Source organism: Chlamydotis macqueenii, chromosome 11 (assembly GCF_036417535.1).
Source record: "Chlamydotis macqueenii isolate bChlMac1 chromosome 11, bChlMac1.mat, whole genome shotgun sequence".
In the NCBI taxonomy this organism is placed as follows: Eukaryota; Metazoa; Chordata; class Aves; order Otidiformes; family Otididae; genus Chlamydotis; species Chlamydotis macqueenii.
Window position 1 is genome coordinate 1,097,773 of NC_141566.1, and position 26,213 is coordinate 1,123,985.

A 26,213-nucleotide genomic window follows, 5' to 3' on the forward strand; every position below is an offset into this window, starting at 1 on the left:
GCTGAGAAGCTTGAGCCTCGGCCGCCACCGTCCCGGCGTGCTGTGCGCGCATCGCCCCGCCCCCTGGCGAGGCGGCAGCCAATGGGCGGCGGCGGTGGGGCCGGTGGGCGGAGCGGCCGGTGGCGGAGGGCGGCGGGCGCGGAGCGGGCGGTGAGCGCGGGGCTGGGACCGGGCCCGGCCGGGGGAGGGGGCGGCTCCGCGCCCCGCGGCGTCCGGAGAGCCGGGGGGCGGCGGCGGTCCGCGGCCGAGGGGGCGGCCGTGGGGAGCGGGGCGGCGGCTCCGGTGGAGGCCGGCAGCGCTTCCGGGGCGGCGGGGCCGGCGTGCGCCGCGCTCCTGCGGGTCTGCGCCCGCCCGGTTTCTTAGGCCGCAGCGCCCACCGGGCCCCCCCAGCTTTTCCTGCCCGGCCCCGGGCGCGGCTGCGGGGCCTCCTGGCCGCCCCGGCCCCGGCCCCGGTCCCGGTCCCGGCCCTCCCCGCCGGGCCGTCTCTGAGCGGCCGAGCGCGGAGGGGGCGCGCTGCAGGCCCCGGTGGCCGTTCGGCGGGCGGGGAGGCGGTTTGGAGAGGTTCGTTGCGTGCGGGAGGGCGCCAGGCTCCCTCGGGGCTCGGTGGCGGTGAGCGCGGCGCGGGGGGGAGGCGGAGGTGGGGCGCGGTTACAGAGACCGTTCGGCTGGCGGTGCCCCGGGCGCGGCTGGCTTGCAGAGCGGGGGATGAAGGGGGCTGGGGCGCCGCGGGCCGGGGGTCCCTGGCTGTGTTCTCTCTCTGTGTTCTCTCGGCCCTGCCCAGCCCTGCTCCCGTCCTGCTGCCGCCAGCCGTCCGTGGGAAGCCCCGGAGCGCTCACAGCCGGTAGCCGCAGCTGCCGGTGGGCTGTCGCTGCCCTGCGGCCCCGGTCTGTGGAGTTCCTCAGGCGTTCTGCTCGAGCTTCTTGGCATCGAGGTGTTTCTTACGGCCTGAGTTTTGCTCGTGTTTTGCAGCGCGGGTCCAGGCCGTGCTGCGCGGAGGTGCTTTCGTGCTGCAGTGCCCGGAGCGCGTTACCCATTAGCTCCCGTGCTCCGCTCCCCCGTGCCTCGCTTGCGCAGCCACGCCGAGCTTTTCCGGCCTGGAGAGCACGGGTGGGGGTGAAATGCCAGGCGGGCTGGGCTGGGGGGCTGGGCTGGGGGCTGTCCAGCACGCCAGCCCTCCTTCGTACTGCAGCCTCGCAGCTCTTCCCGCTCTGGGCGCCGGCTGGCTGGTTTTCCTGTTCCTTTAGGTTTTGTTTGTGGGGTTTTGTAACGCCTGATTTAAAAGCCCTGCGTTAAGTTGTTGAAAGCTCCGCCTGAGCCGCTGTGAGGTCAGGTTTCCTACTTTAAGGTCATGTTTTTGGTGTGGGTGACTCGAGCTTGTGGAAGGGGTGAAGCTCAATCTCCCAGTAATGTCCGGGATAAGGTGTTGCTAGAGAGGCATTCTGCGCACCTTCCAACGATGGTGTGAGATTTCTCCCCTAATCCCGACTTTTCTGCTGACATTCCCCCGGTGCCGACGCGTCCGTCCCGGAGTGACGCCTTCCCCCTGCGCCCAGCTGCTCCGCTCTTGGCCGGGACCAGGACGAAGCCGTTTGGGCCCTCGCTGGCGCTGCCCCTCCACAAGGCTCGTGGCGGGGGAGCAACGCTTGCCGCTCCATCCGGGTTTTGCACTAGGACGTCCCGTGATCCCGATTGCTGACTCTGCCGGGTTTTCTTTGAGACTGCCCTCTTTTTTTTTTTTTTTTTCCCCTCTTTTTTTCCTGGTGGTGCGGCGTGGTGGCTGGAGTGGCTGCTGGAGACTGCCCATGGAGGCGGCGGCGGCGAGTGCCTGGGTCTGTGCCGGTGCACACGCGTGCGTTTACCCCGGTGAAGAGCTTTTTCCCTTTGTTCTGGGCTGTGAGAGTAAGCAAACGGTGCGGCTCGTGCACAGCTTGGTCGAGTCCCTGTGGTTTTGCTGCTGTGGATGTGTGTTTGTGAAAATACAGTCTGGTGAAAGCCCTGCAGATGGCCCGTTGGCATTGCTGAACGCCGAGTCGAAGAAGGGACTCTTTGTGTCTCTTTTTTTTTTTTTCTTTTTCTCTCTTTAGGTGCGCTACTAGAATAGCTTGTCTGAAGTCAATATTTCTTCAGAGTACAAGCTTCCAGGATCAGGGAAAGTGAGCGGTGCGCCTCTTACCGCCAAGGATTACCAGAACTTAATCTTCCTGCGCTGAGGTCGCTAATCTCCGGCATGCAAACAGGATTTGTCTAGCCGCGCGCCAGCGCTTCAGAGCACTGATGTATGAAATCCCTCGCAAGCTCAAACGCGCCCGTTGCTAATTGCTCGCCCGCCTGTGTCCCCCGTGTCCCAGAGCCTGCCCGCCGGTGTCACTCACTGCAGACTGACGGGGACACGTGCGGTGCCCTTTGCCAGCTCCAGCCCGGGCTGCCGCTGCCCGCCCGCGGGGCGGCGCGGGGGGCGTTTTACCCTCGTTAGCGCCCAAATTTCCTCTTGCGCTGAGAGGCTTGCATGGAGCCGCACCGAGTGCGGGAGCTCGACCCTGGACTGCGTCCTTTAAACAGACAGACAGGCTGGGGGAGGCCGGAGAGCTGGCTGAGGTGCTGGAGTACGGCCACCGTCTCGCCATGTTTCTTGTGCAGTACGCAGGTAGAGTGTGTGTTCCATGTGCGTTTCTCCGGGAACGTCTTGTTAGCGTGTAGGGTTCTGTGGAGCCGGCAGAGGTAACGCTTGAAAGTCCGCCTCTCTCGTCGGTGCGCCTGGGCGGCTTCTGGATCAAACAGAGGGTTGTGAAGCTCCAAGCCTGACGCTTAAGCCAGGGGCACGGCAGAAAGGAGCGTGCAAGCCCAACAGCAGGTGTTGAACCTGGGATCCAGGCTGGAAAGCAAATAGTTGGCGTCGAAATGTAACCTGGAACCTCGGTGTCTCCTGTCCTTTCCCCTCCCGCTGTTTGCTCTGTGCTCCCTAATTGATTGCTTTCTTCTGAAGTGTGTTTCTTTAGAGCTGAAAACCAGCAGGATGTGATCAGATGGCAAGTTGTGTCCTGGAAGCAGTTTGTTTCTAACCAAGCAGAAGAGAAAAGGAACCTCTGTCCAGGCCGAGCAATATTTATTGCAGATATTGCCAGTGTTGGCAAAAGGGAAATCCGTATTTATAGCAAAGCCTGTGTCAGCCCATTTCTGAAGTTCCTCGTGATGGCGGGTAAGAGAGACGGCTGGTGAGCGGGCGTGATCTGTGTAGGCTTCTGAAGTGTGTGGTTAAAACGCTTTCAGGTGTCGGCATACCTGTCACTAGTTTTTTCTCTGAGCTCTGAGTACCTGCTCTGTCGCCTAGCTGGGCCTCAAGGGAGCCCTTCGAGCGTCTGACCGGCTGCAGCGCGCGGTCGCCATCACTGCGTGCGCTTCCCCCGTCTGGCCCCGGGTGAACTGGTTTACGTGCCTCTAAAGCAGCGCTAGGCTGGTGGGCAGAGCTCCTGCGGGCGCTGGGCTGGACACGCAAGCGCAGCGGGGCGGATGGCAAGTCGTGGAGCGGAAGCCCTCGGGGTGCTGTTTTCCCGTGCAGGCCTTGGAGCCTTGCGCAGCGAGCTGCGCGCGCCCACGCGCTGGGCAGAGGCGTTGTCGGCGCGTTCAGCTCTCGGTAGCGGGAACGGTGTGTAACACGCTGCTGTTCAGCTCACGTTGGTGACCGTTTGATTTCTTTATTTTTCACTGCTCGTTAAGGCAAGCGGCCAAGCTCCGTTAGCAGAAACGAGTGGTTGGAAAACGAAGTCCCGTGCAGGATCTGGCGTGGGACCCAGGGAGGGTGGATTTATGCCTGGAACATTGAGATCTCTTCTATCCAGCCCCTTCTGAACGCGTGCTGTGGAAGCTGCAGCTGTATATAGCACCCGCACGCACCCGGAGCAGCCCCTCCCGAAGGGCCGGGCGGGGCTGTGCGCTGCCGGCGCCGTTTGGGGCGGTGGGAGGCTGCCGTGCGCCCTCCCGTGAGGTGCACCTGGGCGTGCGTTTCCAGAGGCGAAGGCCGCCTGCAGCCACCTGCTGCTGCGTGAGAGGACTTGCTCACAGTCATTTCTTGCTCATCCTTAAGCATCCTCACTGGTTTTTCCCATCTGTTCCTCTAGTGAGGAATCTTCTAGCTCAGTGGTGCCTGTTCTGTCAGTCGGATGATGAGAGGTGAATCTTACAATTGCTCCTTCTCTGGTCTGCGCACGGCCTCTCTCTATTTTTAACCTGCTTCTGAGGTTTGTTTTCCTGAGCCTGCAGGACCTCGGTGACATTTTGACTTTGGGGTATTTAAGAAACAGCACAGGAGGCGTCCGGTGTGGCCGGGCGTGACTATTGTTGTTGCCAGCCGAGTGGTACGTGCTTCTTGGCGGCTTCTTGTGTTCTCACCTTTCAGGAGGGAAGAGAAGAGCCCTGCAGGCTCTCTGTGCCCGCTTTCTTGGCTATTTACAGCCCTGCACTGCAACCATGTCTATTAACAAGTTCTTGGAAGTGAAACCCTCTAGAATAGAAATCACGACGCTGCAGAGTGTCTAGAGAAAGGTTTGGTAGAAATGCCTTGACCCGTCAGTGCGTTGAGACGGCGTAATTGTCACCTTTGGTGCTCCCGTGCCTTGGAGGCGCGGCCAGCATCTCCTGCGGGCGCCATCAGCCCGCGCCCAGCGCGTGGGGCGGGTGGTGATGGTGCGGCTGAGGACTGACGGAGTGGGAATCGCTGACGAGTCGGTGCCCACAAAGGGGACCTGCGCCTGTGCTGTGGGGTGGGGAGAGCACGCGAGCCCTGGGGCTGAAGAAGTTTGGGCTCCGACAGCGGCTCCATCGCTTGCCTGAGGAGGAGTTTGGTCCAGCTGGCAGGGGCTGTGCACTCCCCTCTTTGGGGGTGCGTGGGCAGAGCACCCTTCCTTGGCTGCGAAGGCGAGCCGCTCCTTCCTAGGCTCCCTGAAAGGCTCCTGGTCCCTGGGACTGAGCATTTCTCCTACTGCTGTGGTCCTGAAGCATCGCAAACCCAATTAAAGAAGGTCTCTAAGTGTCTTTTTTCTCTTTTAGGCTTAAACCATCTGTCCTTCGATCCTGCCAGCAGCAGCGAGTCTCTGCAGCTCGGCAGTGCTGCTGGCCCGCAGGTGTTGGAAAGCCTGGCCGAGAATGGAAGTGATCCGGGCAAGAAGAGGAAGAGAGCAAGCCTTCCCCCGGGTGAGCGGGTGGCAGCTCGGGCTGGCGGCAGAGGGGGCAGCCGCACAAACATTGACGGGATTTTCCGCTCCCTCCCACTCTGTTGTTGAAGCCGTGTTTTTTGGGGTTTTGTTTTTTTTTTTCAAACAAGCATTCATTTTGTGGCAGCTTCATCAGGAAGACAGCGTGTGAGACAGCTCTGACTGCACATGGCCAGGTTTGATGTCCCTGCTCTGTTTTGGGCAGCTCTCTCTTCTCCTCAGCAGAAGATTGCTCTGGGTGCAGACTGTTGGCTTTTTTTGAACTGGATGAGTCTTTCTGTGTTTTTCCACAAGAAAAAAAGTTTGTGTGGGGGTTGGTTTTTTTTCTATGCAGAGTTAACCTTGTGCTAAGTGTGTTTTTCCTCTTTGAAATGAAGTATTTTTGCATTGGGGCACCTCCCATTAAAACCCGTGCAAACAAAACCAGCAAGCGTGTGTCTTGGTGGTACGTGGAAGTAACCAGCTGAAGGCCTGGTTGGCCCAGCTGGATCACTGAGGAAGATCCGGATGCTTAATTAAGCCACATGTTTGTATAATGTTAATGATTCCATCCGGATTGCCGGGTAACTCTGCTCGACCTTGAGTAAATAACCCTGGTACTGCCGCTGCCGGCAGCGTGCCGCTGTTGTTTGCTTCACCTCCCCTTTTAGCATGGAGGAGAAATGTCTTCTAATGGCAGGGGAAGTGCTCTCTGCCGGAACAGGCTGGCCATCTCTGCAAATGCGGTGCCGTTATGACAATTTATACCTGCTGAATGTTTGTCCTTTGTTCGTAGATCTCTTTGGAGGAGTCAAACCTACCCCTTATCTTTAATCAGTGTCCTTTAAGGCCCCTTAGAGCTTTTGATTGTGGTGCAGAAACCGTCATTTAGCTGCTCTTGGCAGGCAGTGTTTCCATAGACCTTGCTTCCATAAAATGTCTGCTCTAGAGGGAGGGAACTGGTTTGGTTTTGGTTTTTTTCTTTTCGTTTGGCCCTTTTGTATAGGGTAGGTTCAGATCTATTTTTGGGCGCTGACACTGCGGAGCCCTGCTGGGCCACGTTTGCCCTGCAGAAGAGAGGAGGCACGCACTAAGCTCTTAATCACGTTTTTCCTGTCAGCAGATGGTGGTGGAAATCTAAGCCTCGACTCCATTCCGATGGGCTTGCCAATGTCGGACCCAACTGCCTGGGCCACTGCGATGAACAACCTGGGGATGGCTCCCATGGGGATGACGGGACAGCCGCTCCTGCCCGGTACGTCAGCTTGCCCAGACTGGTCCCCTGTTCCTTTCAAACGTCTTTGGGAAGAACCTGTTTGGGTGGAGTTGGCTAAATGCCTACCGTGTACAAAAACATGAATAAGCTGTGTTTGAAATGCACGTGTGTCTGGAAGTGATTTACCGCATTAAGCGTGTGAGAAGCATGGTGTCCCCTGCCTGAATAACTGCCTGCTCAGCCGGGGAGGGAGCGTCTGCGTGGGCAGCGCTCTGCAGTCCTGCTCCGCTCCTGTGGCGTGGAGCAGGTGGTTAGCTGTGCGGCTGATGCTGTGTTTAACAGCATCGCTTAAACTGCCGTGTTGGCCTGCAGTCTGTACTCTTCTGTCCCCTAGGCCTTGTTTCACATTTGTCTTCACTGCACGAGTGTTGTTTTCATGTCATCCTTCTGCTCACGTGCTTCAGTCACGTAAACACCAACAGAAGCCTGTCCTAGGAGAGCAGACGAGTTTGAAGGCAGTTCCCCGTTCCCCGGTGCAGGGGAAGGCTTCTGCGTGATGTTTGGTTTGGTCCCTTTGAGACTGCGAGGTCTGCACCCAACACAAACAACGCAGAATGTCTTCGAAGGAGCGAGATACTTTTTTGTGATCTGGCTGCGGGAGGACAGGATGCTCTGGTGAACGTGGAGCAGTTCCCAAACGCAGTGATGGTTTGAAGTTTAGACCAGCCGTATCTATAGCATCTGTTAAAGGTGAGGGACAAGGGCAGCTTGGTGTGCTTTGGGCCATCTTTGAAAGCTAGGTGGGACTAAATTTTCAGGTCACAGTAAAAAAAAAAAAAAAAAAAGTCTAGAGATGCGTAAGAATTTACCGGCCAGTTTCTGTTCCTACAGATGAAGTAAAGCGTGTAGTTGTGAGATGCTGTGGGAGGACCTCAGTGTCTAAAAGGAGTGCACGGCACCTCTCACGCCATCCAGCTACTGCCAGCTCTGCGTAGAAAAGGGTATCACCGCTTTCACCAACAAGTGCCTGCCAGGCCTGGTGTTTTGGAACTCTTCAGAGTCCTTGAGGACTTTTTTCTTCTTTTTTTTTAGTTCTTAAAATTGGAGACTGGCTCTTCTGAATCGGCTTCTTAAGCCTCTTGGATGCTGGCCTGTAGCCATGGGCTCAGCTTCTTAACGGAAGCAGCAGATCTCCACGCGAGCTGGCAAGTTGTCTTGCGCTTTGCTGGCTGAGCAATAAGCAGTGGGGCTCACCACAGATCCAGAGACCACAGGCTCTGTTTGCCTTCGCGTACTCGCTTTCTGCCTTTCATCATAACGTGATAGTTCATTACCCTGCTAGTTCTTTTGCTTCTGATAATTGCGTCCACTCATGCTTGTAGAAAGCTGTAAGTCTTGCTTGATCAGAAAACCACCCATCTTGGCTTTCACCTCCCTCGGATTCCCCGAGCTGCTCTGTTCCTGCAGTGAGGGTTTTCTCTGGCATCCGTACCCGTTTCTGTCAGCTAACCTTGAAGCAGTAACAAATTACCAGGACAAGGTGAGGCTGCTCTCATTGGCATGAAGAGTTTAAAATGTGAAGGGGCTGAATTTAGAGGCTTGCAGAAGCTGCAGTGGTGGGTTCGTGTGCCTGCCTGGGTGATGCCCTCAGCCCTGTGTCACAAGCTATCTGCACTACTGAATGAAACCGAACTGGGTGAGGTGTTACGCTGCTTATGTGTGCCACAGGCTCAGTTATGTGGATAAACCTTGCTGGGGAAGGTTTCGGCACTAGGTGGGAGTTGGTGTCTACAGAGTGCAAAAAGAAGTGGTTTATTTGAACAGAGAAAATTTGGCTGAGGCAATCAACAGTGAAGTAGTTGTCAAAAAGTTGTTTTAAGGGCACACATCTGAAGCTCTGGTGAGTTGTATTGTGATGTTCCCTCTCTACTCCGTTTGCTGTCTGAATAAAGAGTTCCTGTCCGAGTCCGAACCCCTACCTGACTCCCTTCTTCTCTTCCCTGTTTAGATTTTGATCCTGCTCTTGGGATGATGACGGGGATCCCTCCGATCAACCCGATGATGCCAGGCTTGGGAATAGTCCCGCCTCCCATCCCTCCCGACATGCCTGCTGCGAAGGAGATCATTCACTGCAAAAGCTGCACTCTGTTCCCACCTAACCCACGTAACTGGCTTTGTATTTTTTCCTCTTTCTGTCTGTCTATATAGGAGTGTGTGTGTGTACAAACATGTCTATGAGAGAAGAGCCGTTGCGTTGCTCTGGGGTGAGTCGCTCTGAGTCCGTGCTGGCAAGCAGGTGACAGAGCAATAGGAAAAGGCTCTTCTTGTCCCTGTGTGTTTGCCGTTTCAGTAAGCAGCCTTTTCGGTTGTTAGGTTGGTAAGGGCTGGGAAAGAAAGCGTTCCAGTCCTTGAATATTTGAACTCTAATCTTCATGGCGTGATTCCTGCGTGTGCCCTCTAAGGCTTCAAAGACAGCAAGCCCTTGGAGCTAAGGGGACTGGGTCAGCCAGCGTGGTCCGTGCAAGTCTGTGCCCTGGGTTTTGCGGAGTGTGATGGAAGGAGTGTAGAGGCAGTTGGAAATAAGACAGAAAACTTTAAGAAACGGTCAGTAATTGCGTTTGACTTGGAAAACCAAAGGGCCTGTGACCCAGCATGTTGGGCTGTGGCCCTGTAGTGCTCTGTTTCTACTCTGAGCAGGCCACGGCAGTGGGAGGCTGTCAGAGGTTAAGCAAAGGCAGAATTCTTGGCAAGATCCAGCTTTAGTAATGCACAGGCTTGCAGGAGCCTGTACGTGCTGTTGGCAGAGCTCACGTCTGCAAAGCTGGTGCCCTCTCGCTGCAGGGACTGGTTTCGTAGCCAGCTTAGAGGGGATAGAAGCCGTAGCTCTGCAGTGCTGTCAGTGTGATGCGGGCTCTTGCTTCGTTCATCGCTCCGCTACACGGACTGATGTGAGCAGAGGGAGGTGCAGGTACCGGGGGAGAGGGTAAGTCTCTGTTTGCTCTATGAAGAAAATAGGAAAGACACTTCACCAACACATCTGCCTCCCTGTGCTTGTCATGACTGGAGTTATCAACACAAGATGCGCAGAGTCGTGGTCCCCTCTTCTGCCCTCTGTGCTGCGTACCCGCGTGCGGCAGAGCCTGGCAGCAGCAGGTCAGTGCATGCAGCTCGGCAGTAAGCACTGCCCTGGCCTTGGTGTTTCTGCAGCTGCTGTGCACTGCTCTCCCTGCAAGCTTTGTTTGCCTTGTTGCCTTCAGAGAAGAAGAGTAAGTCAGATCCCGTGGGCTGTGCTTGCTGCCAGACAAGCAGAGAGTCAGAAGCGCTCCACCCTGCAAAGCATTAATGTTAAATTTTCAAGTATGAAATTAACAGAAGTTACAAACTGGGGAAGGTAGGAGCATAAGTCTCAGGCATGGTTCTCCACACAGCACCTGCGCAGCCTGGCCACAGTGTCGGAGCCCCGCAGGAGTCTCTGGGACCGTGTCAGCACAGGAGAGTCTTGAAGTTACCTATGGAAAACCAGAGACCTAACTAATCTTTTCAGAAGCAGTGCTGTTCACTGGAAACAGGATGCTTTCATCATGCAGAGAGGTTGCGGGAGATGGTTGTAGCTGTGTCTCTGTATGATTCATAAGAAGGTGCCAGCAGATGGCACTCGAGGCTGGTGGATCCCAGTGTGCTTCTGAAGGAAGCTGGGAAGGCATGGTCGTCTCTTAGGTAAATGAAAGGAATGTGTGCTGACAAACCACAAACTAACCCGGTTTGCTTTCTCTCTTGCTTTCTTCAGATCTTCCCCCTCCAGCAACAAGAGAGAGGCCCCCAGGATGCAAGACGGTGTTTGTTGGAGGACTGCCAGAAAACGCAACTGAGCAGATCATCATGGAAGTGTTTGAGCAGTGTGGGGAAGTCATAGCTATTCGAAAGAGTAAGAAGAATTTCTGTCATATCCGCTTCGCCGAGGAGTTCATGGTGGACAAGGCACTTTATCTTTCTGGTAGGTGTATTTCTGTCTCACATGGCAGCTTAATGTTCTGGAACAGCAGTGTAATGACTCAATTATAGTTATCATGATAGTTCCCACGCAGTGGACGTACACATTTGCTGACCTTACTCCCACTTGCACCGGATGATGGGGGCTGTTCCAGAGATTACTGCCATCCGTCTCTTTGCCATGTCTCGCCTCTCATTCCCTCCTTCCCATCCCCAACTTCTGGAGTCTGTGAAAGTGTGGAGGAATCTCCTAGCTATCAGATCTTCCTTCCCCACGTGAAGAGCTGGGCTTAGTCCTGCAGCCTGAGAGGTCACGTGCAGTTCAACAGTTGCTGTTGGACACCCAGGACCTGGTAGCACTTAGAGGAGGAGCAGCCCCGTAAGGTCTTGGCTAGCGTGTACAAAACACAGGCAGGTAGCAGCAAACCCTCTAACCGCTGTTTCCTTTCCCAGCATCGCTTTCTGTGCACTGAACTCTTCGGTAAGTTCTCCTGTTCGGGGGCTTTCTGGCTCTGTAGGAGTGAGAGACAGGTGTGGGGGTGGCTGGAGCCTGAGGTCAGTCACCTGTCCTGTCTGAGCACTGCTGTCGTCGCTGCCAGGCTACCGCATCAGGCTGGGCTCCAGCACTGACAAGAAGGATACTGGGCGTCTGCACGTGGATTTCGCTCAGGCTCGGGATGATCTGTACGAGTGGGAGTGTAAGCAGCGGATGCTGGCGCGAGAGGAGCGCCATCGCAGGAGGCTGGAAGAGGAGCGCTTCCGCCCACCCTCCCCACCTCCCGTCGTCCATTACTCTGACCACGAGTGCAGCGTTGTCGCTGAGAAATTGAAAGGTAAGTGGTTCTGCGGGGCATGGCCACCCTTCTGTGCAGACTCTGGGACAGAGATCTGTGTTCTCCAGTGGTCATTGTGCTGAACTGAAGTGCTGGTGCCATCTAGACCCTGCAGAGTCCTCAGCCTGCACGCAGCAGCTCTCCTAGCTAGCTGTTTTTCAGAATTTTGTCTTCTTGTAAAAACAAACCCATACTTGAGCACAACAGTTTCTTTGAAAGCATTTTTGTTCATGTTAAAAGCACTAGTGTAAGTCCCAAGACCTTTGAAGCCTGAGACCCGTGTGTGGCCTGATTAATTTGGAGCTGGAGGATATTTTCTTTCGTGGAAAAGTACATCTGGATAGGCATAGGAAGTTTTCCAGTAGGTTTCTAGCAGTTGGTCCTCCTTGTTGCACCTCAACAGATGGTTTGCTCCGTCAGCCTGCTGTTAGACTTGCCTTCCTTTGTGTAGCCTTGTGCTCGGGTAATACCGTGCTTTCACGAGTTGTGGTTAGCTGCCCAGAGTAAGCTGACTTTTAAAAGAGAGCAGTCAGCAGTGCAGGGAAAGGGTCAGAACGCTGCGCAGGTGACCCTGTGCTGTAAAGGTGTCCTTTCTTGCTGCAGATGACACAAAGTTCTTGGAAGCCATTCAGACCTTGCTGACCTGGATAGAGCGCGGAGAAGTGAACAGGAGGACTGCCAACAACTTCTACTCCATGATCCAGTCGGCCAACAGCCACGTTCGCAGACTAGTGAACGAGAAAGCGGCTCACGAGAAAGAGATGGAGGAAGCTAAAGAGAAATTCAAACTTGCTCTCTCAGGGATTCTGGTTCAGTGTGAGTAGTGTGTCCGCACTGAATGTTGGTTGTTGGTGGTAGGGAAGGTGCTTAATTTCTAGAGTCTGGAGAGGCCACACTAGAAGGGCCCCAGGAAAAGAAGCAGCAGTCGCTTCTGTGCGGCTCCAGTTAACTTACAAGCATTGATCATTAACTTGGCAAACGCTTCTTGTGGTTCTCTTTGCTGGAGTAAGAGTCCACCTCCTGGAAGGAGGAGAGAATGAATTCTTCATTTTTTTACCTCTTCCAATTATAGTCTAGTAGTAGTTCTGTCATCTTTTCAACTCCACTTCTGTGCACAGCCAAGGTAAGTTCCTGGGGATGTGGTGCCTCAGCGGAGTGTGCAGGATTTTCTCACCAAAGGTAGGATGCAGCAGCGTGCTCCCAACACCCCGTGCTCAGTCACAGCTGAAAACTGCTTGCAGAGCAGCGTTTCGAGCCTGGGTCTTTCAAATCCCAGTACTTGATTAAACCACAAAATTAAGGAAGAGGCATGGACTGTATTGGTTCCAAGACGTGATTTGTAACAGTTCCTTGAACAGTTCATTGTCTCTTACACATCCTTTCTTTACTAAGTCTGAATATGTTTTTGTTTCACTTTTTTTAAGAGTACCTTTCAGAGTTCCTTCTCCACAATCGTACTAAGTCTCCTTGAGCCCCTTGTGAACATTCTTAACTTTTAGTTTTATATTCAATAATTTTGGCTGTTACTTGTTTGATAATTGATTTTTTTTTATAAATTATTTTTTGTTTTTTAATTCTATTCGTGGTAAAACATACAGGCACGCAGTCCAGAAGGAAATACAGTAAGCACTGCAGAGTAAGTAGCAATAGACAGTGGCATGCAAGTGCACTCTATAACACCCACTGATACCTCAGCCACTCTTAGGTTGATCTAAGTAGCAGAGAGCTGATCTTATTTTATAAGAATTATGCCTGCTACAACATCACAAGTGTAAAAAAAAGTATCTATAATCAGGTAGATGTGCTTTCTGCTGCTGGGTGAGCTCTCATCCCAGGAGAGGCACTTTGTATTTCCAGAAACCTCTGCAAATTTTCTAAAGAAACAGAAGGAATAAATCTCAGGAACAAAAAAAAATGTGCAGGCTGATGCCAGAATCCCTTTTCCGCAGTACTCCTGGGCGGGGATGCGGTCGTGCTCAGGCTGGGGCCCTGTTCTTTGGGATCGCACCTGCTGGGCAGACGAGGACCCGCAGCGCCCGCTTTCGCAGCTGTACTGACTCATCCCGTTGCAGACAGCGTGTGCTGCCCGGGTGTGCTTGTTACACTCCTAGGCCGCGTTGCACAGCGTATTTGAATATTTTTGAGCGCAACGTGTGCCTTCCTTTTGTCCAGTTGAGAGCAGATGCTGCTTTCCCAGCTGGTTGTTACTGTGTGAGCATTTGGCACTGGCCTGGTGAAGCCTGCGCTTTCCTGTCCAGGCTCAGAGCCCCTCTCCTGAGCGTAGCTTCAGCGCAGTGCAGTGTTGTGAGAAAAGGTCAGCCAAACCACCTGCCTGATTCCGCTCTTTTACTCCTTTACTCCTCTTGTTCGCCCTCTCTGGATGATATTCTGCCCTGATTTGACTGCTGATTTGCTGCTTCAGTCGAGCAGATAGTGGCCGTGTACCATTCTGCCTCCAAACAAAAGGCTTGGGACCATTTCACGAAAGCTCAGCGTAAGAACATCAGCGTGTGGTGCAAGCAAGCAGAGGTTGGTAACTTTTTTTTATTGCGTTAGATCGTCCGGCGCAGTCTCTTTCTTGTCAGGATATTGATTTTAAGTTTGCGCGATGCTCGCGTGGGTAACACACCTTAATTCACAGTGTAAGGTGGGAATTGCTCAGTCGTCTCTTGTGTCACAGGTAATAAATTTTCTCTTGGTATTTGTGTTTCTAGCAGCAATACCTCGAGATCTGTATGCTGATTGAAGTTTTGTGCAACAATAATAATTATTGATCTGTTTCCTGCTGCTTTTAATGTTAAAGCAAGAGGGATTTCTAGAGAGATGTTAAAAAACCAAACTGAACAACCCTAAGCGTCACCAGAGATTTGCTTTATCACCTTTTTATTGAGAGGTGGAAATAATTGCAGCTGGACAGTCTGGACAACTTGAGGGAGAGTGCTCTCATATTTGTGTGTTTATCCCGTGCAGCGACGCTGCTGGGGAAGTACAGGATTTAAGATTATTTAACATCAAAATTACATCTGGGTGAAGCTGACAGGCTGGTGATGGGTGATCCACACTAGGCTGGGGATACGCTGGCCGCCTTCCCGTGCAGCTGGGACCTGAGAAAAGCCCGTGGCGTTGGGTAATACCCAGCCAGTGGGTAGAGAGCGGATGATCGATCCTCCACAGTGTTGGAAAACTCTGACTGTGTTTTCCTGGGAAGTTTCCAGCTGTGATCTCCCCGTGAGACTGCACTTCTGAGACTTTCTTTCCAAATCCCACTGAGTGAAGCCTTTCGGAGTAGGTAAAGGAGGAGCTAAGGTTTTGGTTTATGCCTGATGAGCCAGGTGGAGAGCCTGATCCGGATTAGACTTCTACTTTGAGCCCTAGTGCTCCTCTTTCCTGCTTACTGAGATTGCTTTCTGTGGCTAGGGTGGGGGCTCTCTCTCCGTTTGGAGCTGTCTTTTGTTCCAAGGTAAGTTCTCCTGCTGGGAGGAGGCTGTGAGACCGCTGGTGAGGCCTCTTCCAGGAGTTCTTGCTGCTGGGCTCAGCCTGCTGGTCTCCCCCCGCTTAGGGTCTTCCCTTAAAGGAAGGTGGACCCACAAGACGCACGTTCTTGGTACAGCTTTTGGCAGAATTTAATCCTGCGGGTCACTGCATCAGAGGAAAGCCTGGCGGGCAGCTCAGGGAATGGGTGTGTGTTGGGGAGCTGTTAGGCTAGGCCAGGGTTTTATGTTATCAGTGGTGACTTAAGGCAGGGCGGCAGCTCCTGTAGCTGCAAGCGGCTCATATGAAGCCGTGGAAGGCTGGGACCTGGTGAACCACCGTGCTACGGTAGCTACCAGCTACCAGGCCTTAGGAAGGGCCTTGCTCAAGTGTTTGGCTTCTCTGGTGCTTTTTCCTCTCCTCACCTTTATTGATGATTAAACAAGGATCAAATGATAATTAAACGGTAATCAAATGGTGATTGAGCAATAATTGAGTGGCACTTTGACAGCGGTCAAACACTAACGCTTACTACGCTTTTAGTCATTAAGCTGTAGCTGGAGATATGTGCATATGTATTAAAATGTTGCTAGCACACAATATACTTTCAGACGTAATTTAGAATGTCACTTACCTCACTGTAGAGATCAGATGCTGAGTAAAGGGGGTCTCGGCTGTGAGAGGTAACCCTGAGAGGCGTCGCTGCTCAAGGGAGACCGCCGCCACCCAGCCTGCTGCCGCACAGGAAAGCTCGAGGGGGCCGCAGATAGTTATAGCGTCAGGTGACGGACGCACGCTCACCCGCTCTGGTGTTTGTGCCGGTGTGCAGCTGTAGTGGTTCCAGTCTGGAATTGTCCCAGCTCAGGCCGGTGCTGTCGGCTCCGGAGGAGGTGCAGCCTGGCAGGATTTCTCAGGGTTTGCACAGCGCGGCTGACTTCAGTGCGTGCGTCTGTCACGGGCGCTGGGCAGGAGGGCGTGGGGTCGGAGCCCAGCAGGGAGGAGGCAGGGCAGAGCCACATCGGGGTAGGGGAAGAGTGGCCCAGCCCTCGGGGGTGCGGGGCAGGGGAGAGCACGGGTGCTGCTGGTGGTGGCAGGGCGTTCCTGATGTAGGTGTGTACTGTGAGCAAGAAGACAGGAGGCAGTGACCTGCCAGTGGTCGGAAGGTTGGGCAGCGCTGAACGTAGGAGAGGCGCGTGGGCCGCTGCGGGACGGTTCACCGAGAAACCGCGCTGGGCAAGGCTCAGCGCCCGCCCTGGGGCAAAGAGAAGGGAGATGGAAGAGCTAGCGACACCAGTAGGACTGACAGACTGCCTTGTGCTAGATACTGCCCTTGATCTCCTAGTCTGGGCCACTTCTTTATCATTTCCCCTTTCTATGTCATGGAGTTGAATTTTGCAGACTTAGATTTCAGCATCTTTTTATCCAACCAGTCTGTTCCTTGGAATGTGTATTTAAAAACCCCTCTACTTTCTGAACCTTAGGAAATTCGTAACATTCACAATGATGAACTAATGGGTATTCGAAGAGAGGAGGAAATGGAAATGTCTGATGAGGAAATAGAAGATCCGTCCGAGATGAAGGAAACAGAAGAATCAGGTAAAAATAACTTTTTACAGCTCGTAAACCAAGTGCCTGTCTCTTCAGTGGTTTCTTTCAGGAGCTCTGTTCTGGCTGGTCTGTACCCCAAATTGTCCCAGGCAGAGCAAGACCACCTGCAGCTGTCTGGAGCTGTTTTCCTCTTGGCGTCTGGCTCTGTAGCCTGTGTTTGGCACTCCTCCCTGTGACGGTCACAGCCTGACGCTGTGTCCGAACTGCAGACCCTGGTGAGACGTGTGGGGTCTGTTTTACCAGGCTCTAAATGCTCTGACGTGCTCACCGTGCTTTGCTCAGAACATCTGACAAGAAGTAGCCGGGTCCTTACGTTTGTCCTAAGCAATGTAGTTTGTCCCTAGGCTGTGGTCTGCCTCAGAAAACTGTGAAAGGCCCATCTCTCCAAACATTTCCGCTAAAAACATCTAGTCTATCTTCCTTCTGAATTTCCTTTCCTGGAATACGCAGCAGGACACCTGCTTGTTCAGCCCCCTCCGCTGTCTCCAGAAGTGCCTTGCTGAGACACCTGCGCTGTCTCAGAAACGCTGCAGCTTTTTCCTGCTGTCACTGAGTGTTTCACTGGCAAACAGGCGCAGATCTCGTTGACCACACAAGTGTTTCGGTGATGTTCGGGTGCGTTTCCCACTGCCGTGTGCTAGGAGGCTATTGATATCTAGGCTGTCGTTGGAGGGCTTTTCTTGCCCAGCAGTGGTCCCGCCTGCCCCTCGCTGTTCCTGAACTTGCCGGTGCAGTGTGTGAGCGTGTTTGCACGTGTATCTCCTTCAGCTGTAGTAGAAGCTTGGAGAACCTTCTTGCCTGGCTCTGCTCTGTGCGGCCAGGTGGTGAGTGGGAGCAAAGAGCAGACCCGTGAGCCAAATGACGTGGCAAAAATCTGCAGGCTATTTGTGTTGCTAAAGAGCGGGGGATGACCCTGGAAACTGCCGTTGTCCAGGGCCACTGTGCGCTGGGGAGAGCACCCAGGGACTTCTTGCCCCCAATTCTTTGACTTTTGATCCCTGCCTTGTTCTCCAGCACTGGTGTCACAGGTGGAAGCCCTGAAAGAGGAGAATGACAGCCTGCGCTGGCAGCTGGACGCCTACCGCAATGAAGTGGAGCTGCTGAAGCAGGAGCAAGGCAAGGCCAGCAGGGATGAGGACACGACCAAGGAGCAGCAGATGAAGCTTCTCCAGCAGGCTCTGCAGGGGATGCAGAAGGTGGGCCTGGACTTTTCTGTGGCTATGGCCTTGCTACAGAGGCAGAGGGGCTGGGACGTGGAGCAGAAACACAAGCAAAGGTGGTTTGGTTTTCAGTGGGATCAAAACTGGCAAATGGGGGCAACTTTGTCATTTCCAGTGTGGGGAAAAAAAAAAAACCCAGACAACCAAACATTCAAAATGGTGATTGTGTATGAGCTGATAAGTCGCGTGGAAACAATCCATGTTTATGGACTTGTGTGCAATTTGCTCGACCACGCTGTGACTTCTCAAGTACCGAGTCTGTGCTTACCCGCTCCCTACCCATGTGAGATCCAGCTTACCAGCGTAACCAAGAAGTTGGAAATCCCACCCTTGCTTTGACACCTTTTCTGAGCTTTACTGGGCTTCTGTTCTCATGTAGGAGTGTGTAGGGCATGTCTTGTTCTTTGGAATTTCCCTGGGGGGAGTATCAGTGCTTTGGGTCCTGCCACCTTTAGCAGCAGCCCTGAGGCTGTTGAGCCAGACTGATAACCACCGTCCGGAGCGTGAGGTGGCTCAGGGGAGCGCTTCGTTAAAGGAAGGACCCGCAGCGGTGTGGTGAAGGCTGTGGTCGTTCTCTGGATCAACCTGACACACAAACTGACAGTACTGGTGTCTGTGATGTTGGAGCTGGCGGGAGAAGCCTTCTGTGGTCACCACAAGCCTTCAGTGTGGGAGGAGATGGCAGGAATTGCAGGACGTAACAGATTTCCCTTTTCACAGGTGTCAGGCAGGTCAGGTTTGTCTTTACGCCACTACCGGGATGAGTGGTGCTGGGACAATATTCTGGAGGAACTGCCTTGATGCCTTTTTCTTTTTTCTTTTCTTTTCTTTTCTTCTAGTTGAGGGAGAAAAAGTAAGCAACTGATTCGGGTTTTTTAAGCATGGAAGAAAGCATTCACTAAAATATATATTTACACACATTTGTGTGTACTGGTTTGAGTTAGGAGAGCTGCTAGGCTGGTGCCCTTGCCATACTAGCGTTCAAGCTGTTCTCCTCCAGATCGCTCGTCTCTGCTGCACTGTCCCGTGTTGGCTGTCTGGATGGCCACAGCGTGAGCCAGACTCGGGGAGAGGAAGCGTTAGCTTTAACAGGCAGGCCCGCAGTCTGGAGCACAGCACCTGCTTCGTTTCGGGGACGGTGAAGGTTTGTTGATGATGGAATTACTGCCCCGTGTTTACGGAGTCAGGCTTTTTTGGTATGCTAATAGGCAAAGACGTTTCTACAGTACATTGTGGAACAGATTTCTTCTTGTTATGTACTTAACCTTTTAATTGTTCTGAGTATGATCTGTCTGGTCTTCATGGAAAAGCCCTTTCTCACTTCCTATTCTTTAAATAATAGGAGGTGAAAGGCAGGTTAAGAATTTCGTTTCTTTTCTCTTCCAGCATCTTTTGAAAGTACAAGAGGAATACAAAAAGAGAGAAGTTGAGTTAGAAAAAGTGAAAGAAGACAAACTGAAAATAGAGACATTATTAGAAAACCTGAAGGAGCAGGTATGTGCTGTCCAGGGCTTCCTTATTCTCAGCAGTAAATGCAGACCTTGGATTTCATGGTCCATCGTGAGCACGGTGACGGCCTCTGTCCTCCTGCGCTCTAGAAGATGCCTGGCCCTGGCTTAGGAGCAGTTGTCTTTGGAAAGCTGGAAAAAATGACCTGCCAGACTGGAGGATGTGTATCAGTAATGAACGTGCTGATGGCTTTGTGTACCAGTGAGGCAATCTACTTAGCAACTGAGTAAATAAAATATTAACTTCCATTTTGTGGTATACAGCGGCATTGCAGCTGAAATGTGTTTTTCTGCAGCCTCGGCCTTAAAAGATAAGAAAAGAGCGTCTCAATTATCAAACACTGATTTTTAGATTTGCATTTTAGGGATGGGTTTTGATCTGACCTCCATAAACACTATTTAATGGAAAGGCTTTGTCAGTGTTATAATATTGTGATGCTGGCTGGATTTATTCTAGACATAAATACTGCTTCTTCCCAGGTGTGATCCACTCTGTCTTTTGATTGTGGGCCCACGCGTGAATCTAACCTCGCTTGGTCCTCGATAGCACAGGCGCAATGATACAGGAGAGACAAGAACGTTACGCAGCACTTCTCCCTGGGGACTGTAGAGCTAGGTCGTGTCTTGGATTTTCAGTCTTTAGCCCCAGCTTCTTGTGCCATGAGCTAGGGAAGATAGTAAATGGCTTTGTATCCCAGTAACCTTCAGTGCCTGATATCGCAGAACAGAAATAAGACTACTGTCAGTAATCTCTCCTTTTCTTTCCCCGTGTACAGCAAAGCATAGCAGATGAGGAGGACAAGGAGAGAGATGCAATTGACTGTCAAGGCAGTGTAAGTCCAAGTTTATTTTCCGCTGCTTCGGTTCAGAATATCTTACTGAGGGAGGTGGCGACACCTCGCTGTGGGATGAGCAGTTTCCAAAGCACGGTTTGTTGCGAAGTGTGTCGGTGTGGTACGCGCAGACTGCCTTATCTGCAAATTCAGATCCTCGTTAGCCACTGCTAGCAGCTCCTGGCTGGAGGAGCAGTGGGTGCTCACAACACTGCTGTAGACATGGGTTTTGGTGTGCAAGGTAACTTGTTGCACTGTTATTTTTCACAAGCCTTCAAAGCGATCTGCTGGATCTCCGGGAGGAAGCAGACAGTGCCTTTCCAGGATAACGCTGCTGTCTCCTGGGGAGGCACGTTATTGCCTGCTTGGGCCAGGACTGTGCAGTTTCAGTCCTGCGTGGCTGAGAACTGCACTGGCGTAAGGAGCTAAACCAACCCAGGGGACCATTGCGTTCTATCTTTGTTACTGGCCTAAGTCCAGTCTGTTTCACTAGTGACTGGGGGCTGTTTCCAGTTATGGCTGGCTGTAGCTCTCAGACCACTGGAATTCCACATAAAACTTAAGAATAAAAGAAAGTCCTGCTTTTAGTGCACCCACCAAGTCTTTGCATCGCTGGCAGCCCTCTGTTTATTTTGGGGATAATAAATGATGCAAAATTCCGGTTAAATTCAGTACCACAAACACAAGTCAAGGACAGTCTGATCCTAAACCCTTCCAGCAGCCATTGGGCACTTGGTTAATGACGTTGCCTCGGTCGGGACATCTGAAAAATAAACATCTACATCTGAATTAGTCACTGCAAGGCTTTCCTTCTAGTCTGTTTTTTCCTTTGTTATTTAAAATAAGGCCCTCTTAGAGCAGACATGTACCAGTGAACGGGGCGGATAAAGTGTGCGTTCTGGCATCTTGCTCAGCGTCACGGGCTCAGACACAGCAGCATGAACATAGCTGTGCTTTGCTGGGAGCATTCCACAAAACAAACAGCGGACACAGCAATGCAATGAAAGCAGTGACTCACAGAAGCAGGAAAACAAAAACACAGACTCTGTCAGGCCTGACCTCGCTGTTGCTTGATGCCTGAGAGCGCCTGCTGTGCTGCCGGAGTGCGGAACAGGCCCTGTGGGTTTTTTTGCAGGAGAGCAGCACACCCAGAGTTTGTGCGTGCAGCCAGGAGAAGGAGTGTCCGGCTGAGAGGGCGTTGAGCAACAGCCCTGTGAAATCCGAACGAGAAGTTCTGCTAGTTGGTAAGATCTCTCGATGGGCTTGGTGGTGACGCTGGAGACCTGAGCTGAGTGGGACTTGCTTCAAGGCGGCCTCGCGGCTCCCTCTGGCCCCTCTTCCTCCTTTGGTTGTGCCAGTAGGGGTGGGAGTGCTGGCACCAGGGGAGGCCTCGAGCCTTGGTGGGGTCAGGGTTTTGCCTGTGCAAAGAGGAGGGTCTGGCTTCGTTTGGTTAGAGCCTACCCAGCCTTACAGCAGCCTCAGCAGTGTCACAGGCTCTGAGACTTTAGTCAGCTTGGGCGCTGCAGCGCCTCACAGCGTGGATGACGCTTGTGGATGCGCAGAGCAGCGAGGCACGCCGTTAGGTCAGGCACGGACCCACGCAGGTACGCTCCTCTAGCTTTAGAAGCTGTAGCCAGAGAGGGTGGAGAAGGGTGGCAGAGAGAGGGCCAGGTGTGATGGGATGAGAAGTATTGCCAGCGTTGTGGCATGGTGCTCGTGAAGGGACTGGTGACCTCTGACTTACAGCGCAGGTGTACCCGCTACCCTTTTGAATTCCTTTCCCCTGCCTGTTCCCAGTAACATTGAACAGTAACCTAGCGTGGCATGCTGCGACTCTTCAGCCCAGGGCACTGGGTGGTTGGGGATTTTGTGGAGCATTGCAGAGGAGAGACAGAAATCCCTGTCTTGCTGGGAGAAGGCATTGTCTTTACTTCATGGTCACTCAGCCACACTCTCCTTGTTCCTTTCTCCAGGAATAATTTCAACGTTTCTTCACGTGCACCCGTTTGGAGCAAGCATAGAGTACATCTGTTCCTACCTGCAGCGTCTGGACAGCAAAGTAGGTGTGCCAGTGTGTCCAGTGCCCCGAGCCAGCCTGGGCGGAGCGTGCGTACCCCGCCTGTGCTCGGTCTGTGCGGCTGGGAGAGGTTCACCCCTCCCTGGGAGCGGTGGGGGCTGGGCAGTAAGAACTGGCGTGTGTTAACGGGAATAACTTGCCGGAGGAAGGCAAGGGAAGGGGTGAGCGTGGAGTCCCAGGATGGTTTGGGCTGGGAGTGACCTCTGAAGATCACCATGTCCACCCCGCTGCCGCGGGCAGGGCCGCCTTCCACTGGGTCACAGTGCTCAGAGCACCCCGGCTCCTGCCCTAGCCCTTCACCGCTGAGCGCTGGCCTGTGCACGGAGCGGAGGCTGCTGTTCCACTGCAGGCGTTCGGCTGTGGTCCTGCCTGTAATCGCAGGAAACCCCTTGACCCTAGCTGTATTTTGCAGCAGTGAGTCCCATCTTTAAAATCTCAACCAAAAATGTATTTCTGTTTATTCTGTTAGAGTTTGCTGCCTTTGTTTCCCTTGTCCTTGTGACCTCTAAGGAAAAGAGCGAACAGCCCTCCTCTTGCATGCTGTTTATTATCTTGGAACAGCTGCCATGCCGCTGTTTGTGTATGTTCTCTCTAAACTCAACACTCATATTGTTTTAATGTCTCTGAGCAAAGTTTTTGCATACTTCTGATCTCGTAGCCCTTCACTGAGCCTCTTCTGTCGCTGTTTTGATACTGCCAGTGCAGTCATTTTTAGGAGGGTGCTGTGCAGAGGCCTTACACTACAAAAGCATAAGCAGTGAATCGCAGTCCCTGCTTACAGGGGCCTGTGCTGAGTGGAGAGATCGAGTCCTGGGTGCAGGGGCCAAGATCAGCCATAACTAGAGTGGTGCTCGTGCATTTTCCTCAGTACAAGAAGCAGCTGCCGTTTCCTGCAGTATTTCTGTATCCCTGGCTTCAGACTCCATTTCAGAGTAAATGGCGAGGGCCTGTGCAGGGCCTTTTGAAAGAAATTGTGTCTCCCTGTTCTGCCCTACCGTTCTTCGGTTGTCTTCCTGTCGCGATTTAACCCCCGGCAGCAATCGAGTACCACGCAGCTGCTCGCTCACTCCCCCTCCCCAGGGGGACGGGGAGAGCATCAGGAGGAAAGGAAAACTCCTGGGTTGAGATGAAGCCAGTTCACTGGAATAGCGAAGGAAAATGACAAGAATAACAAAATGTAAGGGTACTAAAATATACAAAACAAACGAAGCACAGCTTCTCACCACCTGACGTCCCGATGGCCGATGCAGCCTGGCCCGAGCAGCGAAAGTGAGCGAGCTGCTCCCAGCCAACCCAAGCGTGACGTTTGTGGCATGGAATACTCTCCTTGGCCAGTTTGGGTCAATTATTCCAGCTGTACCCCTCCCAGCTTCCTGCGCCCGCACGTTAGCGGAACCTGGGAAGCCGCACAGCGTCCTTGGTCTGTAGCAACAACTCATGACATCAGTGTTACCAACATTCTTCTCATACCAAATCCCCTAGTAAATCCAAACCGCAGCAGCTACTGAGAGGGAAGTTAGCTCTGGCCCAGCAGCATCCTAACAGCTTTTCTGGTTGCTGAACTGTCATTGTACCTTGTGGCTGCCTGAGCAGTGAGGTTCGCGGGGCTGCCCGCCTGCGTGTGACTGGTATTGATGCAGACCGCGTAGCCGATGTGTGACTGGGTGAAGCTGGCAGGTGTGTGCCCTGCCCCAGCCCTGTGGAAACACCGCGGAGGCTTTGAACTCTGCTCCGCAGGGCGCGGCGTTGAGAAGACATGTAACTTTGGCAGGGGTTTTGGAAGTCAGATTGAGGTGTTTGAGAAAACCCTGTAACACGTTATGCTTCCTGCCACTGCCTGTGTTACAAAACCCTGGAAAGCTACCACAGAGAGTCACCCTGGAAGGGCGGCAGGGTGACGTCCCCGGGGCTGCACTGCGCTCTGCTCTGCCGTGGGTCAGTACCCGGAACCAGAGTCCGGCTTGCCGAGCCCTTGGTCTGCCCTGCTCCAGCAAGTCTGCTAGTCCGCCTGCTGTGCTGAGGTTTCTTCTCTGCAGCGGTGTAAGCTCCGGGTCTCACATCTGAGCTCTGAGCAGCTCCTGCGCTGCTAGGGACGTGGTGGCTGCTCTGTAGATGCATGCCTGTGGCCGTTCGGGGTGTGATATAAATTCCCCGTGTCCCTGGTTTCCGTACCCGGTAACTGGGAGCTCTGGTTTTGCAGCAGTAGTAGACGTACTCCCAGGTGTGCTCTAGCAATTAAACGTGCTTGAGCTTCAATATCGTCGGTCACTACAGGGCTTCCGTAGCCAAAAGCGCCTTCATTTCTGGTGAGGTTTTCCTTCGTTTTCACAGATCTGCACCGCGGAAGTGGAAGTGCTCATGACTCGGCTGCAGAACACCTTCAGGCAGGAGCTGAGTGGCGTTGGGGCCAGCCTGGAGAAAAGGTGGAAGTTTTGTGGCTTTGATGGACTGAAAATGACCTGAGCTTCGACTTAACACTTGAGAACAGCCAAGGATATGTACGCCAAGAAAACCTGGGATGCCTCTTGCCTCTGCCCGTGACCATTACCTTGCACGCAGCACGAACGCGGGTGGGATAATTTGTAAGTGAAACTGTAAGTCCAGAGCAGCGCTGGGAGAAACTTAAGTTCTGTACCTTCTTTGATCAGTTATTTGTTAGCGGGCGAGTGCTGCTCAGCGTATTTTGTGAAAAAAGTTCCTGTCTGACATTTCTAAGCGCGGCGTGTTGACTGTTTGTTTTGCCAATGTTGTGTTTTGTGTGCCCAAATCTCCCACCCTGTACCTCCGTACTGGCAGGAACAGCCGTAGACTGTCCTCTGAAGTGACAACAAAGGGGCGTTTCCTGGCCTGTAGAACCACCAAAAGGAGGAAAAAAAAAAAAAAGGAGTTTTCTAGACATTTCTATGACTGAAAACTGAGATGTTTAAGCAGACGAAGGTTTAGATGGCTCAGAGTTCTGTGAGCCAAGCGATTGGTTCTTTTTCGTGCCGTTTTCCCTGCTAACAGCCAAGCTGAGGTGAAGGCGGTGTCGCTGGGAGCTGCGCGCGGTTCTGCTGGCGCCGCGGGTGTCTGTGCGTTGCAGTCAGTCTGTAAATAACTTTTTACCTGGGAAGGGTGTTTGGTGTTCTGTTGGTCGGGGGGGAGCAGAGCGCCTACAGCAGACCTGTTTCGGGAGTGGCTTACCACCAAGTTTCTCCACCCGCTTTGCGTTGGAGGCAAAGCCTCTGGAAGTGCTACGAGCAGCACAGACTTGTCTCCTGAATCTTCCCGAAGGCAGCTCCTCCTGTTCCTCCCGCTCTCGGCAAGCACCGGGCTCCTCCCCTGCCCTCTGCAGAAGGTCGGTAAGGTGGAGGGTGAAATCCGGCCTGTCTGGATTCCCCTGCGGAGCCTTCCTGCCCAGCTTGGCCTTGTCTGCAAACGCACTGAGGGTGCATCCAACCGCTCGTCCGCGTGGTTGGTGAGGATTTATTAAACAGAGCTGACCCCGGTGCCGAGCCCTGGGGAGCCCCACCTGTGACAGCCGCCAGCTGGATCGTCGAGCTCTGGCCAGTGGAAACGCTCCCTGAATCATGGGCTGCCCCAGCGCCTCTCCTCCCTCGCCTGTCCCTTCAGGAGCGTTTCTGGCTGTCCCTTGCAGCGCTCCAGCTGTGGGAGTCAGCACCGGCTTTCCGTGACGGCAGCTCTGTCGCAGTTTCCCTCTGTGCAAGCGAGATGCGGCTGCAGGTACCAGACCCCTCTGTCCCCAGGGAGCTCTGGGAGCGGGCAGCTGGCGAGGGCCCCACGCAGTGGGAGGGAGCGAGAGGAGCCTTTCTGTGGGGACCGGGCCGCCCGCAGGGGCGGCTGCCTGCCGCGCTCCTTGCTCCTCGCGCTGACGGCTTGCTGTGCTGGAAGCAGATGGAAACCCTTCTAACGAAATGTTCTGAACAGTCACGTCGCTGCGGGTTAACGTTGTATTTTTAAGGAATAAACATTTTTTTATGGGCAAATCTTGGCCCAGCTGCTTTCTTTTTCTCACCTAGCTTCCGTTGCCTGCTGCTGGGAGGAGGTGCTCTGTCCCAAGTCCTCTCCCAGCGTGGGGCTTCGCTGTCCTCATAGTAAAGCCAGCACTTCTGGGGGAAGCTGCAAGCCTGGCTGTGGTCTCTAAAAATGCAGCTGCTGCAGGGAAGGAAGTGAGTCAACTGGGGCAACTGGTGCCTGCTGGGTCAGGAGACGCAGGGATCCCTCGGGCAGCAGGCAGAGGGGGCGTCCGGGCAGTAGCAGAGCAGGGTGGG

General features: G+C 53.5%; 1 protein-coding gene across 4 annotated transcripts; it reads left to right on the forward strand.

Annotated features, from left to right (window-relative positions):
* The first annotated feature begins 127 nt into the window (after positions 1-127).
* On the forward strand, positions 128-25,930 carry ENOX2 (ecto-NOX disulfide-thiol exchanger 2). 4 transcript variants are annotated; one of them, XM_086756723.1, is made up of 15 exons: positions 128-150; positions 5,044-5,187; positions 6,307-6,441; positions 8,411-8,566; positions 10,190-10,396; positions 10,992-11,225; positions 11,829-12,041; positions 13,648-13,754; positions 16,178-16,292; positions 17,319-17,500; positions 18,911-19,018; positions 19,809-19,865; positions 21,001-21,109; positions 21,839-21,924; positions 24,274-25,930. In XM_086756723.1, exons 3-15 carry the CDS (start codon positions 6,345-6,347, stop codon positions 24,403-24,405), a joined length of 1,803 nt encoding a protein of 600 aa, XP_086612849.1. In that variant the 5' UTR covers positions 128-150; positions 5,044-5,187; positions 6,307-6,344; the 3' UTR covers positions 24,406-25,930. The 4 variants fall into 4 exon arrangements, with proteins under 4 accessions (XP_086612849.1, XP_086612847.1, XP_086612846.1 ...); XM_086756721.1 differs by lacking the exon at positions 128-150 and adding an exon at positions 259-561; XM_086756720.1 differs by lacking the exon at positions 128-150 and adding an exon at positions 2,527-2,644 and having other exon boundaries at positions 6,310-6,441.
* Positions 25,931-26,213: the final 283 nt, after the last annotated feature.

Excerpts from the sequence above, each read along its gene's own strand:
- ENOX2 (XM_086756720.1), top strand. The coding sequence starts at position 2,623 with ATGTTTCTTGTGCAGTACGCAG. Across the intron at positions 6,442-8,410 it reads GGGACAGCCGCTCCTGCCCG|ATTTTGATCCTGCTCTTGGG; the intron begins GTACGTCAGCTT and ends TTCCCTGTTTAG. Across the intron at positions 11,226-11,828 it reads TGTCGCTGAGAAATTGAAAG|ATGACACAAAGTTCTTGGAA; the intron begins GTAAGTGGTTCT and ends TTCTTGCTGCAG.